At 42.5% G+C, this 18,431-nt stretch overlaps 1 protein-coding gene across 41 annotated transcripts in view; it reads left to right on the forward strand.

Moving 5' to 3' along the window:
* ZBTB38 (zinc finger and BTB domain containing 38) overlaps positions 1–7,384 on the forward strand; it is an 80,806-nt gene extending 73,422 nt beyond the window's left edge. For all 41 annotated transcript variants that reach the window (XM_057301924.2, XM_055110553.3, XM_055110550.2 and 38 more), the window contains one exon: positions 863–7,384. In XM_057301924.2, the coding sequence (XP_057157907.1) occupies positions 863–4,450 (3,588 nt within the window). In that variant the 3' untranslated portion in view covers positions 4,451–7,384. The remainder of the gene's footprint in view (positions 1–862) is intronic.
* Positions 7,385–18,431: the final 11,047 nt, after the last annotated feature.

Consider the following 18,431-nt stretch of genomic DNA (forward strand, 5'->3'; position numbering starts at 1 on the left):
GTCGCCATAGGGCCAATAGCGCAGAGAGGCGGGGTGCCCCTGGTGGTCAGACTTGGTTACACACCCTGCAACTCTAGAGATTGACCCTTCTGAGCCACAAATTAGGAAGGGCTCCTTCAGTTCTTGCTTCTTCTCTGAGTGGGCAATAGCTTTGCATATAGGTACCACTTAAGGAAAATTCATTTAAAAAAATAGCCTGGGCAACATGGCGAAACCCTGTCTCTACCAACAATACAAAAATTAGCCGGGCGTGGTGGCTCTCACCTGTGGTCCCAGCTATTCAGGAAGCTGAGGTGAGAGAATCGCTTGAGCCTGGGAAGTGGAGGTTGCAGTGAGCGGAGACCACACCACTGCACTCCAGCCTGGGCAACAGAGCGAGACTTTGTCTCAAAAAAAAAAAAAATCATTTTCCTGCTTCATGGTTATGACTGGATCATCAGATTTCTCTTTGAAAATAGGCAGGAAGCTTGTGGCAGGACCATGGCATTGCCCAGCTCTAGTAGTTCAAAGCAGCAGCCTTGAATGATGATGAGACCCTTAACATTTCAGAAAAAAAAAAAAACCTCCTCCCCTCCCAAATTTGGACATGTATATATAGCTCCAACTTTGGAGAAAAGGGGAAGGAGTTCTGGGAGGATTTCCAATGATAACAACTATTAGCAATGGTATGAGAAACAGGCTGGGGCAAGAAAAAGATTTAGCTTCTAATGTTGACTCTTGAGTCTCGGGAGCATCAACAGAATGAGATAAAAACCTGAAGTTTCATACAAAAGAACAGTTTTTCACAGAAGTGGAAAATAGTCTAGAGATAAAGAAGCCACCTGTGGAAGATTATCTGACCATTTCTCTCCTCTTGTTTCAGATGACAGTCATGTCCCTTTCCAGGGACCTCAAGGACGACTTTCACAGTGACACGGTACTCTCCATCTTAAATGAGCAGCGCATTCGGGGCATTTTATGCGATGTCACTATCATTGTGGAAGATACCAAATTTAAAGCCCACAGCAATGTTCTGGCAGCTTCAAGCCTGTATTTTAAAAATATCTTTTGGAGCCATACAATCTGTATTTCCAGCCACGTCCTGGAGCTGGACGATCTCAAAGCTGAAGTGTTTACTGAAATACTTAATTATATCTACAGTTCCACAGTCGTTGTCAAGAGACAGGAAACAGTCACTGATCTCGCAGCTGCAGGAAAAAAGCTGGGAATATCGTTCTTGGAAGACCTTACTGATCGCAACTTCTCAAATTCCCCGGGTCCCTATGTATTCTGTATTACTGAAAAGGGAGTGGTTAAAGAAGAAAAAAATGAAAAAAGGCATGAAGAACCAGCCATCACTAATGGGCCAAGGATCACAAATGCATTTTCCATCATCGAAACAGAAAATAGTAATAACATGTTTTCCCCGCTGGACTTGAGGGCAAGTTTCAAAAAGGTCTCCGACTCCATGAGAACAGCTAGCCTTTGCCTGGAGAGGACGGATGTCTGCCACGAGGCAGAGCCTGTCCGCACACTTGCCGAGCACTCATACGCTGTTTCTTCCGTAGCTGAGGCTTACAGAAGTCAGCCTGTACGTGAACATGATGGCAGTTCACCTGGTAACACAGGGAAAGAAAATTGTGAAGCCCTTGCAGCGAAACCGAAAACATGCCGGAAGCCAAAGACATTCTCCATACCACAGGATTCGGATTCAGCCACAGAAAATATACCACCCCCTCCAGTATCCAACTTAGAGGTTAATCAAGAAAGAAGTCCACAGCCAGCTGCTGTTCTCACTCGTTCAAAATCTCCAAACAATGAAGGAGATGTCCATTTTTCCAGGGAAGATGAAAATCAATCTTCTGATGTTCCCGGGCCACCAGCAGCAGAGGTTCCACCTCTGGTGTACAATTGTAGCTGCTGTTCCAAAGCCTTTGACAGCAGCACTCTGCTCAGTGCCCACATGCAGCTTCACAAGCCAACCCAGGAGCCTTTAGTGTGCAAGTATTGCAACAAACAATTCACCACCCTGAACAGGTTGGATCGGCATGAACAGATCTGCATGAGGTCAAGCCACATGCCCATTCCTGGAGGAAACCAACGCTTTTTAGAAAACTATCCTACCATTGGACAAAATGGAGGTTCATTCACAGGTCCAGAACCTTTATTATCTGAAAATAGGATTGGTGAATTTTCCAGTACCGGAAGTACTTTGCCAGACACGGACCACATGGTTAAATTTGTTAATGGGCAAATGCTCTACAGTTGCGTTGTGTGCAAACGTAGTTATGTGACCTTATCTAGCCTCCGAAGACATGCAAATGTTCACTCCTGGAGAAGAACATATCCTTGCCATTACTGCAACAAAGTATTTGCATTGGCTGAGTACAGGACAAGGCATGAAATTTGGCATACGGGAGAAAGACGATATCAGTGCATTTTCTGTCTTGAAACTTTCATGACCTACTATATACTCAAAAATCATCAGAAGTCTTTCCATGCCATCGATCATAGACTTTCCATCAGTAAAAAAACAGCAAATGGAGGCTTGAAGCCTAGTGTCTATCCATATAAACTTTATAGGCTACTGCCTATGAAATGCAAGAGAGCCCCTTATAAGAGCTACCGAAATTCTTCCTATGAAAATGCACGAGAAAGCAGTCAAATGAATGAGTCTGCACCTGGTACCTATGTTGTTCAGAATCCACACAGCTCTGAATTACCAACGCTGAATTTCCAAGATACTGTAAACACCCTGACCAACAGTCCAGCCATCCCATTGGAAACATCTGCATGTCAGGACATACCCACTTCTGCCAATGTACAAAATGCAGAGGGTACCAAATGGGGAGAGGAGGCATTGAAAATTGATCTTGACAATAACTTTTATTCAACTGAGGTGTCAGTTTCTTCCACTGAAAATGCTGTCAGTTCTGACCTCCGGGCAGGGGATGTACCTGTTTTATCTTTGAGTAATAGCAGTGAAAATGCTGCCTCTGTGATCAGCTACAGTGGCTCTGCACCCTCGGTCATTGTACACAGCAGCCAGTTTTCATCGGTGATCATGCACAGCAATGCCATTGCTGCCATGACCAGCAGCAACCACAGAGCCTTTTCAGACCCAGCTGTCAGTCAGTCCCTGAAAGATGACAGTAAGCCCGAGCCAGATAAAGTGGGTAGGTTTGCAAGCAGACCCAAAAGCATTAAGGAGAAAAAGAAAACTACATCACATACCAGGGGAGAAATACCAGAGGAGTCAAACTATGTTGCTGATCCTGGAGGATCACTGAGCAAAACCACAAATATTGCTGAAGAAACCAGCAAAATTGAAACCTACATTGCAAAACCTGCTCTGCCGGGAACCTCCACAAATAGTAATGTTGCACCCCTTTGCCAAATAACAGTGAAAATTGGAAACGAAGCCATTGTGAAAAGGCACATTCTAGGATCTAAATTGTTTTATAAAAGAGGGAGAAGACCCAAGTATCAGATGCAGGAGGAGCCTTTGCCACAGGGGAATGACCCAGAACCCAGTGGAGACAGCCCACTCGGGCTTTGCCAATCCGAGTGCATGGAGATGAGTGAAGTGTTCGATGACGCAAGTGACCAGGATTCCACTGACAAACCGTGGCGCCCTTACTACAACTACAAACCCAAAAAGAAATCCAGACAGTTGAAAAAAATGAGGAAAGTCAACTGGAGGAAGGAGCACGGAAACAGGAGCCCGAGCCATAAATGTAAATACCCAGCAGAACTGGATTGCGCCGTGGGGAAGGCTCCTCAGGATAAACCCTTTGAGGAAGAAGAAACTAAAGAGATGCCCAAGCTGCAGTGTGAACTCTGTGATGGAGACAAAGCAGTGGGGGCTGGAAACCAAGGAAGGCCCCACCGACATCTTACTTCTCGGCCATATGCCTGCGAGCTCTGCGCCAAGCAGTTCCAGAGCCCTTCCACACTCAAAATGCACATGAGATGTCACACCGGGGAGAAGCCATACCAGTGCAAGACCTGCGGACGGTGCTTTTCGGTGCAAGGAAACTTACAGAAACACGAACGCATCCACCTGGGCTTGAAGGAGTTCGTCTGTCAGTATTGCAACAAGGCATTCACCTTGAATGAGACCCTCAAAATCCATGAAAGAATCCATACTGGAGAAAAGCGTTACCACTGTCAGTTCTGCTTTCAGAGATTTTTGTATCTCTCCACCAAAAGGAATCACGAGCAGAGGCATATTCGGGAGCATAATGGGAAGGGCTATGCCTGCTTCCAGTGCCCCAAAATTTGCAAAACAGCTGCTGCCCTTGGAATGCACCAAAAGAAACACTTATTCAAAAGCCCAAGTCAGCAGGAGAAAATAGGTGACATGTGCCACGAAAACTCAAATCCCTTGGAGAATCAACATTTCATTGGTTCAGAAGACAATGACCAAAAGGATAACATACAAACCGGTGTGGAAAATGTTGTCCTTTGAGTGGCAAGAATTAGAAAAATCTTCAAAAATATAGTTGGTGGTTTTTTTTAGTTATGATTTAAGTTTAGTTTAATTTTGTCCATGTGACAGTCATGAAGGAGTGAAATTAAAAAAAAAAAAACTCATTTGTGAAAATTCCAGAAAAAGGATCCTAATATCTACTTTGGGTTTTAGCATTAACTTTATGCAAAGTGCACAAAAACAAAATAGCTGACTCCTCCAATATCCCAAGTTTCTTGTGAAAGTTAATAAAATTCTTAGCTGTGGTATTTCTACCAGTGAAAAAAGGAGTTTAATTTTAGCCTAGTTTAAAACTTTCTAATAATTGCTAATAAGAACTGGCTGCTGAACTGTCTTTAGTCACTGGAGAAAATAAGGGTCAGATATCCTGAAGATGGCATCTTCGTAAATATGTTACGTGGTAATGAGCTGTGTGATGGTCTTTATTCCCATCTGGCTTCTGCACTATTAAAATCTGTTTAAATTAATGGATACACATGAAATACTTAAACAATATAACTGAAATTATGTGCATAATGAGTAACCTAAAGTAGGACATTCATACATTATGTAGAACTACTTTTCTGCAACACAAACCTTGTAAAATACATATATAAATCACTATAACTTTTAACTGTCCATATCCCCTGTAGAGAATTATGAGGAGCAATAGATCTGCAAATAATGAGGACTGATGTAAAAATCAATAGAAAGCATTTTGAATATGATTTAAGAGCATGTGAATGCTTTTAGATGGAATGCTGTTCCCTTGAAGTTATGGCTTAGCTGTTCTTAGAACTGGTCTACTCAATTCACAGAAAACATAGGTCATGCCTTATCTATGGGGGAACACCCTCCCAGAATTTACCTGTGATTACCTGTGCTGCATATTACTTTGCAATGGCCTCATCTCAGAGAATGAAAGAGGGTCACATTCTTCTGAAACTCTCTGCAGTCTTCCAACCACCACAAGGCCATGGATGTGGGGGTCTATTCCAGACAGACTTAAGGGTTCAAGTGGAACCTGCCATCTCCCATTCCACTGAAGGACTGTCCAAGAGATTTAGTGCAAGGTACACTGCAGTAGTGAATTCCCAGGCACTTGAAAGTGACTGCCTAATCCCTACAATTACTAGCCTTGTTGGAGATTATGCAGCCCACAAGTACAGACTAGTATAAAGCAAAAGGACAAAGGAACCCCCACCCTCCACCCCACCCATTAATGACTTGAGTGGGCAAGAAGAAGTGATGGCCTTCCTTGCCTAAAACAGTAGCTTTGTTTTTAGGGGATGGGAAGGTAGGATGTGGAGTGACATGGTTCTATCCTTTACTTATGAGACTCAGAAATATATCTACAAAGCCAGATGCTCTGTCTTCATATTTGCAGACATCTAGACCCCTTGCTAAAAACCCACTGAAGTTTTTTTTTTTTATGTTCTTTGACCCACACCATCAACATTACCCTCAAATCTGATTGCCCTACAGCATATTCTATCATGTGGACTAGGTTCCTGGAAAGCCGGAACTCATGATTCTTTTTCAAACTGCCAGAATAGAAGGGAGAGAGAAAACATTTCTACCCTTTGATCACCAGTGTGAACAGAATCCGGAATGCAGTTTCAGCGTGACCTGCAGTCATTCATGTTCATTGGATTTGACAGATGGAAACCCAAGGTTATCGAAGATTGGAAGGTTATCATTGTGAAGAAGTAGCTCAAAGGACTCCGGTTTCTGTCTACAAGTGTGATGTCTCCATGAAGAAGACTTAGTATGGATTTGGGTGGGTAAGAAAGCATTTAAACGCCCAGGAAAGGACATGATTACAGTTGACCTTTTAATACTGTAGTACCTTGCTGTTAAGTAACCCCACTATTGTATCTGCATTTATCTTTTGTTCATCTACTTTCACTTACATACAGTATTATATAAGTAGAGAAAAATGGGAAAATGCAAGCAAATTCAACTTTATTTTATACATTGTATATATGTACACCCTACACTATTCATTTGGGTTTTATTAAAGAGATAGTCACAAAGGGCTTATGAAAATCATTTTTGAATTGATAATTAGAATATTGAATAAGCAATCCTATGGTCCACTAATTTGTTTTATCAGTTAATAATATTAATCAAAGACATTTACTGTATATTCTAGTCATTTTGATTTGAGTTAACCCCAAATATAAAATTACCTGTAGTGATGTCTCTCTCCCAGCCCTTATATGTGGATATTTTTTAAGTGGACTTGTATGCTGATAATTCTAGACCAAAGTAAATATGGCAGAATATTTATACATGGAAAAATAATTTTGCAAATATTTTCTATAATTGTATTCATTTAAAATGTTGATAGCTTGTGTTAGTTTCAGGGAGGGGTGTATATTTTGATAAAAAAATACTTGACTTTGTAATTCTGTATATTCTATACAATTTATAGCAGAGCCGTTTTAAGACAGCCTTGTCACTTTTTTTTGTTAATTGTGAAAATTTTATTGAGTGATGTTTAAGTATGCATTGAGTACATGACCAACTAGAATTAAAGTAAGTGTAAACAGTGAACATACTGTATGCTGTACAAGATATAATGTAACTTGCTGTTTTAGCATCTGTATTTTGGTTAGAAGATATTATTAAATGCAGATGTTAAGGATTGGAAAAGTCTAATTTTATTTTTAGAAATAATGGATATAAATTTGTTTTTGCTTGATTAAAATAGCTTATTCCTACATTAAGTCTCTTTTTAAATGTTTTCATGTTATTTCTTTTGTGCAGCTATTTCATCTGTGTGAGTCACAGCTTTGTTTCCACGTATTATTCAGTTTATTTCTGTTTCCTTACTTGTTTACATTCCGTGGTACCTACTTACATGCTTAGGAGTCAAATGGATTATGACATTAGGAAAAAAGCAGAATAAAAGAGATTGAAGTCTTCTGATGATTGAGTGTTTTGGATAGGCCTGATCTTATAATGATAAATCAGAGAATGAAATGCTCTCCAGGAAGCATTCTGCTCCACTCATCCGCGGGAAACAAATTACATTATTGAGTACCAGGCACTGGGCAATGTCTTTACATAGGCTATTTCATTAACACACACGCACCAGCATTCGACCTCATTATCCTCGTTTTATAGTGACTTTGAGAAGGTCTCACAACCAGACAAAGCCAGGATGCTAACCTAGGTCTGCCTGACTCCAAAGCCCATGTTTTTGTTCCTTCTCAACACTGTAGAGAAAAATGATTTATAGAAACTGAACAGAGTATGAGGAAAGGAGATATGATAAAGTAATGCAGCTTTAGGACGGCAGTTAGTGACTGCTCTGGAACAGGATTAAAGGAGGCTGTGTCAGGTTCAGCTTCCCCTGAATTGGGCTTCCCTTATATCTCAGGAGATTGCCCTATAAAATCAGTAAAATTTGTGCACTTTTTAAAGGATATGGAGTAAAATTGTAATAGCATTATAAGCTGGTAATTTTCACACAAAGAAAAAAATATGTTCCGTAGTCACAGACTCAACTCCTAAACTTAGCTAACTATCTTGCAAATGCCTGCAGTTTGTCCCAGTGGGCAATGTGAGAGGGGATGTCGGTGGCTCAGGCAGCACAGTCCATCACCAACACAGAGAAAATTACTGCCAGGCCTACCGGTGGCTGGCCAGTAGCATCAATTTTGTATTGGAAGGGCAATCCAAACCAGATTCACCAAAAATTTGATAACTGTTATCTGCTAAAACTAACTTAATTATGTACAAGAACAACAGATTTAATATTGAAAGAATCTGTAACAATTGCGAAAGTAAAAGCATAAAACAAAAGTGTCAGTATATTTTTTTCCATTACTTCGGATATTTTCATTCTTGCTACTCATCTTTTCTCATCACCCACTGATTGATTTAGTTGCACTCCCATCTGTCTCTTATCAGTTTATTTTTACAGAAGCAACATCTCTTCCACTTCAGTTTCCTCCATATCTGAGAATTCATCCCCCTCACCCTCCCCAAATCCTGACCAGCTATTGATTTCTCTTCTGGAGAGAGAAGCCTCCTTTACTCCCTCCCTAGTTTGTACATCCTAACCCAGTTCTTCAAGCAAGATGGTCAGTGAGCAAGAAAGTTGGCTGGGTGTGCAATTTAGAACTATTCACTCTAAATTTAGACAACGAATGAAGAACTAGTTAGAAATGTTATATTTTATTATTTCATTAGTAACATCTAAAACATTCTATTTAGAATGTTTTTCTGGAAAATCAAACACTTTTTTGCAATAATTTTAAAATATATGACTTGTATGTAATTATAGGTGAAAGTATTTTATTCCAGTTAGAGAAACTGGTAAACAGACATTTTAAAGATGTAATAATGTGGCCGGGCGTGGTGGCTCACAACTGTAATCCCAGCACGTTGGAGGCCGAGGTGGGAGTTCAAGAATGGGCTGGCCAACATGGTGAAACCCCGTCTCTACTAAAAATACAAAACTTTAGCTGGGCATAGTGGCGGGTGCCTATAATCCCAGCTACTGGGGAGGCTGAAGCAGGAGAATCACTTGAACCTGGGAGGCGGAGGTGTAGTGAGCCGAGATCATGCCTCTGCACTCTGGCCTGCACAACAGAGCAAGACTCCGTCTCAAAAAAAAATAATAATGCTAACTTATGTAAAATTGTAATTAATTCATTCAAAATATACTTAATTTTTACTGCTGAACTAGGACTACAGAGATGTAAGGTAGCTTGTGCCTTTGAGGAACTTAAGTCTGGTGAAGGAGATTGATGAGACAATAGATGATTATAAAACAAAACTCTGAGCTCTTAAGAGGCCTAGAACCAAAGCAGAGAGAAGTGATACTGAGCAGGGGCTGGTGGAGCTGGGCTTCACCAGAGGCGTCAGGTCCAGAGAGGAGCAACTAAAACAAAGGAGCCACCGGGGAATGTAGGTTGTTCCAAAAGTCTGGGGTTTGGGATGATGAACCTGGAGAGGCACATGGGACACATCATCAGGGCCTTGGCTTTGCCAGAGTTGGACCTCTATCCTGACAGCATAAGGCAGTGGGCAAGCAAAGAAGGGGGCTGGGTAGTAAGAGATGAACTCAGAGAGAGTTAACACAATATCCAAGCAAGATGAGAAGCCTTTGGAGGACTTCAACAGAGAGTGGAAGGATCTGATGTGCTTACAAGGATCACTCTTACTGCGTGTAGTGAATAGACCACAGCCCGGGGCAAGGGTGGAGGCAGGGAGATGAGATAGGAGACTGTGGCAGCACAGGCGGGAGATGACAGTGGCTTGGAAGAGGGTGGGAGTAGTGGGGATGGTAAGAAATGGGTCACATTCTGGAGATAGATTTTTAATTTTGTAATGTGGAAATTTTCAAGCCTATGCAGAAGTAGAATAGTTTGGTGAAACCCAGTGTACCCATCATTCAACAATCAACAATTCACAGCCAATGTTGTTTCATCAATACCCTCACCTACTTTCCTTCTCCACTGTATTATTTTGAAGCAGATCATAGACATCATACCATTTCATCTGTAAATATGTCAGTATACATCTCTAAAAAGGTAAACAACATTTTTAATATAACCATATCATTACCATTCCTTAAAAATTAACATTTCCTTAATATCAAGTTCCATTTGTTAAAATTTCTGGTTGTCTCATCATTATATATATATTTTTTACAATTGGAATCAGAATCCAACTAAAGTCCCATACTACAATTAGTTGATATACCTGTCTTATAATCTATAGATTTTCTATTTTTTCCCTTCGCAATTTCATTCCGAAGAAATTCTGTGTTCACAGTCTAGGAAGAAACAAGGCAACTTCTTAGGTTGGGTTATGTTCTTCCGTTAGGAGGTACACTCTGTGTGGCTTAGATATTGGATGTATTTTGAAGACAGATCTGATAGATTTGCTAATGGTGTAGATACCAGGGGTTGAAAAAGAGAGGGATCAAAAATGACACCAAGGTTTGGGCCTGAACAATTAGAAGGATGGTGTTGCCAACAAACTAGATACCTGGGTTGGAAGTTCAGAAGAGGAGACTGACTTGAGGTAAGGATTTGAAAGTTGTATTTTATTCATTCAAAATATATTTGAGGTGGGAGTACAGCACAAGAATGGACAAAACAAATAGTCCCTGGAGCCTGTGACATAGTGGGGAACACAAAAGGCTAAAAAGCTGATTATTTACAACCATACTAAATGCTATGCAGAAGGGCTGCATGGTGCTCTGAGGACATCTAATGGGGGAATGTAACCTAGTTGGGAGGTTCAAGGGAGGCTGTCTTTGAGGAAGTAACTTTTTTTTTTCAGACCTAGACCTGAGGAAGTAACTTTTGAGCTGAGGTCTGAAAGATAAATAAGAGTTGAAAGGAGAGAGAGTTTCTAGGTTGAGGGACTAACAGATATCAAGGGCAGCCTGTGGAGGGAACACAGTTCTTTGGAGGCCAGTGGTGGCCAGAGTACAGACTAGAGGACAGGAGCCATCATGCAGAACCTTCAAGGTCATGCTAAGAATTTGGATCTTATTCTTAAGATCCAGAAGATCTTAAGAGCATCAGAAAGCCATTGAATTATTTAAAGCAGGTTGGGACAAGAAGAGGTATATTTAATCAGTTTTGTATTACAAAAAAAGTCACTGTGGCTGAAATGTAGACAATGGCTTGGAAGACAGTAGCGGCCAGAAGTAGAGCAGTTAGGAAGCTACTGCAGTTGTGCAGGCTGGAGATTATAGTGGCTTGGATTTGTTAACTGGAAAAACCTTAAACAAGTTAAATGTAACAGAGTTTAATTGAGCAAAGAACCATTTGTGAATTGGGGACCCCTAAGAACCAGAATAGGTTTTAAGAACTCCAGCCTACAGCGTAGTCAGGCAGCATTTATAAGAAGAAAATGGAAGAAGTAAGGTACAGCGGCAGCTTCATGGGCTACAGCTCACTGTTTTGCCTTATGTCAATCAGTCAGCTGTCTGAGATTGACTGAAGCTCAGCTGCTGAACTGACTGAGACTCAGCTGTTAGTTTAGGCATTTAGTTAGTTTACATATTAAGTAAGGTTGCAGTTCATTTTGGGCTTGAGTATGAAGGCATCCTTAGGCCAAATTTAGTTTAGTTTAACTGATGATGTGATTGCAGTGAAGATAGAGAGAAAGGGGAGGATTTGGGAGATGCTTAAGGGAGAGAATCAGCAGGACGTGATGTTTGATGATATATGGGAAGTGAGGGCTAGGGATGGATCAAGGATAGTCTTTGGGTTTTAGAATTGTTGAAGCTAGGAGTGCAAGGTGTCCCGTCCATGAAGCTTGTATAGAGAAGGAAGAATCCAGAAAACACCAATACAAATGACCCCTGACTTCTGAGGTTTCCACTTACAATTTTTTGACTTCATGATTATGCAAAAGCAATACACATTCTGTAGAAACCATATTTTGAGTACCCATACAAGCATTCCATTTTTTACTCAGTACAGTATTCAATAAATTTCATGAGCTATTCTACACTTTATCATAAAATAAGCATTGCATTGGATGAGTTTGCCCAACTGCAGGCTAAAGTAAGAATTTGACCCACATTTAAGGTAGACTAGGCTAAGCTATTTGGTAGATTTTTTTTTTTTTTTTTTGAGATGGAATCTCGCTCTGTTGCCCAGGCTGGAGTGCAATGGTGCGATCTTGGCTCACTGCAACCTCCGCCTCCCGGGTTCAAGTGATTCTCCTGCCTCAGCCTCCGGAGTAGCTGGGATGACAGGCACGTGCTACCATGCCTGGGGAATTTTTGTATTTTTAGTAGAGATGGGTTTCACCATGTTGGCCAGGCTGGTCACGAACCCCTGACCAGGGGGTTAAGGGGCTTGCCCAGGCCAGACAGGACCAACTCTGAGCCTTTTGGTCTCCAAGACACTGTTTTCATCCCCACCTACTTATTCCACATTGACTAAGGTATTTTTTGGAAGAACCTAGAGCTAAAACAATAAAAAATACTGTCCTTTCCTGAAAATGAGTGTTTATTGGCCTGAGACTCTAATACTTTCAGAGACCTAGGTCATTCCTTTTTTTATTCGACATATTCTGTACGGCAACTAGTACTGCCAGGCGCTATTCTAAGCATCTAATGAAGATTAACTCATTTAATCCTCATATCACCCCATGAGGGAAACACTATTATCATTGCCAACAATGTTTAGTTTGGTTATCTTTTTGCTGCACGGTGTCACAAAACAGTGGCTTAAAACAACCATTTATTATTATTTCACATGGTTCTGTGGTTTGACTGGGATCAGCTGGGCAGAGCCTCTCACGCAGTTGCAGTTAGATGGTGATGAGGCTGGAGTCATCTAAAGGCATGACCAGGCTGGCATTAAAGCAGCCACAGCCCACCCAGTTTCAAGGGGTTGAAGGTGTAGACTCTAGTCCTCAGTGGGGGAGTCACAGACACTTACAGGGAGGGAAGGAATTGATGGCAGCCATCTTCAGAGGTAAGCTACAACGACGGATCATTCCCAGTGAGAAAACCAAGCACAGAGAAGTTAAATTACTTACCAAAGGCCATACAGCTGGTATGTGAATAAACAGAGTTCATCCCAGGCAGTTGTGTTCCAGAGCCTGCTAGGAGAGGCAAAAGGGATTGGAGCTCAATAGCGCAGCCCGGACTCTCACAGCAGAGTCAGGGTGTGAAGAGCACAGCATTATTCATAGCAGAACTGGAGAGTCCTAGAGTCATCCATCAGGGATCGGTGAAAAGGAAGAAATTCTAAAAATACTAGGAAATGTCAAGGACTGCCTAAACAAGGCTGTTATTATGTTGGGGGGTGAAAATATGGTCTCATGTGGCCCAAGGCAAGTGGAAGCCTTCATGCTTTCATTTATCTTTTCAATCAAGAAAAAATGAAAATATGAGTGTTGGGGGGCAGGAGTGGGTGGGGTATGTGTGTGGTATTTTTCCTTATAAATAATTAACATCTGGAACCTTTAGTCAGATACTCAAAGGGGTCATATATGGGAGAAACTAAGGCTTGGACCAGGGAGTTAAAATTTGCAGTGCAGACCAGCTTCAGAAGGTATCTTCAAGCTCCTCTGCTAAACGTCTGGGTCATCGATGACCTTATGCACATTTGCTCCCTCTAATGGAAGGACAAGGAAATGACATGTCTACTTCAGAAAGGTTAGTCACATCACAGGAGTAGTGGGTATCGCCAGAAATAAGCCGACTCACCTCTGGAGTGGTTGGTTTCTCTCTGGAACTCTAGCGACCTGAGACAGTTGGGTAGCTTAGGCCATTTTCAATGTCTAGCTTCTCAGAACTTCTGGGTCAGAAAGGGAGGTTCCACACATTGATTTGGACGTGCTCGACATCTGCGTGAGTGTGGTGAGTGGAAGAGCATCAGGCCATGTCCCAGGTCTGTCCAAATCAGACTCCATTATTTCTGACATTCCTCTTCCTAAAGACCAGAGGTAGGAATTCAGGGCCGCCATTTTCGTCGTCTCTTATCACGATGGGAATCAGCGTTCTCTGCTGCTGCTCCTGCTGAACACGACGACATTCCAGCCACCGGGAACTGCTCGGGACTCAGTATCATTCTCAGACCTAGGCAGGAGGGTTCCGTGCTTGCCCTCCTCCACAGGTGCCCCGCCGCACGGGGCAAAGAGTCTGCAGGGCCAACAGGGATGTGCCCCCCCAATGTCCACGCCATCCCCAGAGACCGCATTCTGGTACCCAGAACCTGAGAATTCCCTGCAGACTTTCAAGGCCTGCTCTGGCCGCTTCCTCGCCAGTGCCACACCCCTGGGGCAGCCAAAGGGCAGCTGTTTGCAGGGGTTGTGGACCGAGTTTGTGATGGAGTTTCAGCGTCCACATGTGTGCCTGAGGCCCCTAGCAGCCTGGGAGGGAGCAGGGTGAGGGGAGGAGGGGATGGGAGAAGATCTGGCCCACCTCTTCCCCTGCTGTCTCGTTCCTGCAGGAAATGCCAGAAACTAGGAATTCCACATTCCAACACGGTCTTCCAGATTGCTGTGAAAGTATATTTGTCAAGGGAGGAGAACAGAATATATTTAATTAAGAACTTGCTAGCCTGGTTTATACCTTTTAAATATTTAGACACATGATATATACGCCTCCATCTGTACACTTGCTCCCCGCCTTGCGAGTGTTGAGGGGGCGGCTGTCATCACTCTCCAAAATGCCTGGCTTCTCATCACGCTGTCTGTGTATACAAGCTCCTGACCATGCTGAAATGTTCATTCCCATCCCTACCCCAGCCCCATCCACAGACGTGATCATTTCTCAATACCTAATTCAAAGGCCCCATCAAAAGCCTCTTCCTTGCAGTGTTGTGTGAGACAGCCCCTCACGCCTCTGCTTGCCTTGACCTCCAGCCCCACCACAGCTCTCTGGATTCAGCCGTTTTCAATTCTGCCTCTGCCAGCTCTGCCGTCAGCCAGCGAGCTCCTCCGGGATGTTCCCAGCATCAGCATGCTGCGGTCAAATGCAAGTCATCTATGAAGTGTGCCGATTCGCCACTCCAGATGACCAACTGCCTCGGTGTGCCTCGCACTGAAGACTCTCCCAAGATGCAAACATTCAGTGCTAAAACTGAGACAGTCCCAGGCAAATGAGGACGATGGGTCACCCTAACGGGGAAGAGCCTCTTCAGAAAGGAAGGGAGCATCAGCAGTCATGGTAGAAGTAGAACTCACTGGCCAATTTCAGTTTCAAACAACTAATAGGACGTTCTTTCCTGAGCAGTGAGGAAACACCTAGGCCACACAGAAATCTGGCCAGGCTGCACAAGTCTGGCCTGAGAAAATGGAGGGAAGAACCTTGGGACCCAATCTCCAGAGCCCTACTAAAATCCTTCAGTGATTTCACAGTCACTCCTACTTCTCTCATTTCTCTGAAAAACCTCCTGGGAAACCAAGCTCACCATACTGCTTCCAGCTGCCCACACAAGGCATTTGCCTCTCAGAATTTTTGATAGCGTCCATCCTAAAAAACAGTGAGTACAAGTCTTCCACTACATCCTGCCCAGTGTGAAGGAAAGCTACGGGTTTTCCTGCTGAGCCCTTTTCTATGTTTATGGGTGAAAGCACCTGAATTTCCTTTAGAAAAAACCCCTAAACCTCTTATTCATCAGCCCCACCTTCAGACCATATCTGAAATCAGGATCAGGTGACCGGTGGCCACCTGATGGGATTGGGAAGGAAGCATATAAGCCGGTTTCTAGCATGTGTTTTTTTAAATCTCAACACAAGAATGAGGAAACTGAGTCAAGACCTTCTCCATTGCCAGAGATAGAAACCCAGTTGTTCATGATATGGGGAGGATATAGCTGGCTTTAAGCAAAACTGAATTCAAGGGCTCTAGCAAAATGATATCTCTCTCAACCCCTCACTCTCTGTCCCTTTTCTCTCTTACTTTCCTCTGCATTAGCTTCAGTCTCAGACTGGTTCTCTCCAGTTGATAGACAAAGATATCCATGCTGAGTGAAATAAAATTCTCCAAAACAAGTGAAAACACACGCTTCAAAAAAAAAAAAAAAAGTCTTCAAAGGGAGCAGAGATATTTCTAATGATAACCTCTCAAGAGCAGAGTCTGAATCCACAACCAGGACATCTAACATCAGAGTTGACACTCAGAATCTCTACTAATATAGGGTACGCACCTCCTTTCAGGACACATTAAAGAAAAATTTATCAAAATGACCACAAAACACTCTGCATCGAGCTAAGACTAACTGAGCCAGGCACATACTTTCATCTTTATTCAGAAGAACCTGGAAAGAAGGTCTTGTTTTCACCATTTAATCAATGCAGCAAGTGAAGGCCCAAGTCCAAGGACTCTGCTGCTCTGAGTGATGACAATCCACACAGGAATGACAGCCCCAGTTTACTGACTGGCAGTTCCTCAACCTCAGATATCAACTTACTGGTGCTCAGACTACACTCTCCACGTTGCCCTTCTGCCCTCACTTTGTGTGGTTCCAGGAACACCAGCCTTCACTTCTTCCTGCCTTTACCTGGCCACTCAATGGTTTTTATGCATGAAAGCACACATGTTAGAATAGGTGACCCAACCAGTGTGGACATGTATGAAGATCTGCCTACCTCAAGTTCCAGGAACTCGTATGATTAAGAGAAATGACTACTCTGTAATTGTAGTAGAAAGACAGATAATACATTTTTGTGTACTTGTGTATTATGTATGTATTTTAAAAGCTAATACATGTACACAGAAAAAATAATTTTCAAATACTGCAAAAGGGTACACAGAGAAAAATGGTCTCCCTCCCTCTCTGTCCCCAGGTTTCTCCCTAAAAGTATACACTGTTACCAGATCTTGGGTGTCCTTCCATAGATATCCCATGCATATCTAAGCATATATATATTTTATATATATATAATATATATCTGTGTGTGTGCATTTAAACTTACAAATTTTTTCCTTTCTTTTTCTTGTTGTATATAAATGAGAGCACACTACACATGCCACTCAATACCTTATTTCATTTGTTTAACAATAGATAATGGAAAACTTTCTGTGCTGGGACATATGGATCTCTTTTATTCTTTTAGTGACTGCATAGTATTCCATTGTATGAATTTGTTTAGGCTCCCTCAAATCATGGGACATTGTATGAATGTTTAACCCATTGTCTAATAATTGGCTAGCATTTGTTTCTAATCTTTTGCTTTTGTGTTTACATTTTAGACATATTTTTATAATACAGATATAAACAAAGAGAAAAAAAGTTTTCTGCTTAACTCTTATTTAACCAGAAAATATGATGAACAGAGGCCATACAATATTCTGAGGGTTCTTGGTAGTTGGAATGAAGGTAATTCCAATTCTGAGCTCTCAAGTAAAACTTTTTGGAATTCTTCTGCTGTGTATTAAATGCAAACTAAACAGAAGTTCGTGTCTTAGGGATCTTTAGTTGCTTAAGCAAAGTGTGATGTTGGAAGGAAAAAAGATAGAAACTAAGGGAGGACAGGGAAAAGCTGGAAACAGGAAGCAGAAAACTTCCCTCTCTCCACCTCTTGTCATCTCTGTGTCCCCTGTGTCACCTTTCTTCATTTCTGTCTGTGCTAATCATCAGCCTTCTCTGCCTCTCCCTGCCTGTGGATGGAAGATACTAGCCAGCCCTATAGGACCTCACAGGCAAAGGAATCCACGGCCCTCCTTCCCCACCCCCACTGAAGAGACTGGTTCTCCCATGATCTGATGAGCTCTGGTGAAAGGGACAGAGCCCTATAGTAGAAGATAGCTGCAGGGGCCCCACCCCAAGGACAAACACGGTGATCAGAGAAGGTTGGGTGGGCTGGGAATGGCCATCAAGTGCCACCACGTGGTCCCACAGGGACGAGAGCTTTGTGGACAAGAGCTGCTTAGTCAGTAACTCTGCATGAGGGACCCTCAAAGCCATCACGATGGCTTCAACTTGGCTGTCTAGCTTTCTAGCCTGGAGTATTCCATTATAGATATGTCAGGATGGGTAAGAAAAAGTTCTGCCGAGGCCTTGTCCAACAACAGCATTTCACACTTATTTGTGGGTAAGATGTGGTGTGCTGAATTGAGGAGTAGGATTCATGTATTTGTAAAGGATGCTTCAGCTCCTGTCCTCTACACACACACAAAAGTTTTGAGAGTGTTTTCACATCACCTTGTCAGAATAACACCTTGTAAATATGTTATTCTCAAGAAATGTCATGGATGTGTTTGGGTGACACTTGTTGTTGTTTTTGTTTTCAGACAAGGTCTTACTCTGTCGCCCAGGCTGGAGTGCAGTGGCGCGATCTCAGCTCACTGCAGCCTTGAACGCCCAGGCTCAAGCTATCCTCCCACCCCAGCCTCCTGAGTAGCTGCGATTACAGGTGCGTGCCACCAAACCCAGCTAATTTTTTTAATGTTTTGTAGAGATGGCGTCTCACCATGTTACCCAGGCTGGTCTTGAACTCCTGGGCTCAAGCGATCCACCCGCCTTGGCCTCCTAAAGTG

The sequence above is a fragment of the Pan paniscus genome, chromosome 2 (assembly GCF_029289425.2).
Source record: "Pan paniscus chromosome 2, NHGRI_mPanPan1-v2.0_pri, whole genome shotgun sequence".
Taxonomy (NCBI): domain Eukaryota; kingdom Metazoa; phylum Chordata; class Mammalia; order Primates; family Hominidae; genus Pan; species Pan paniscus.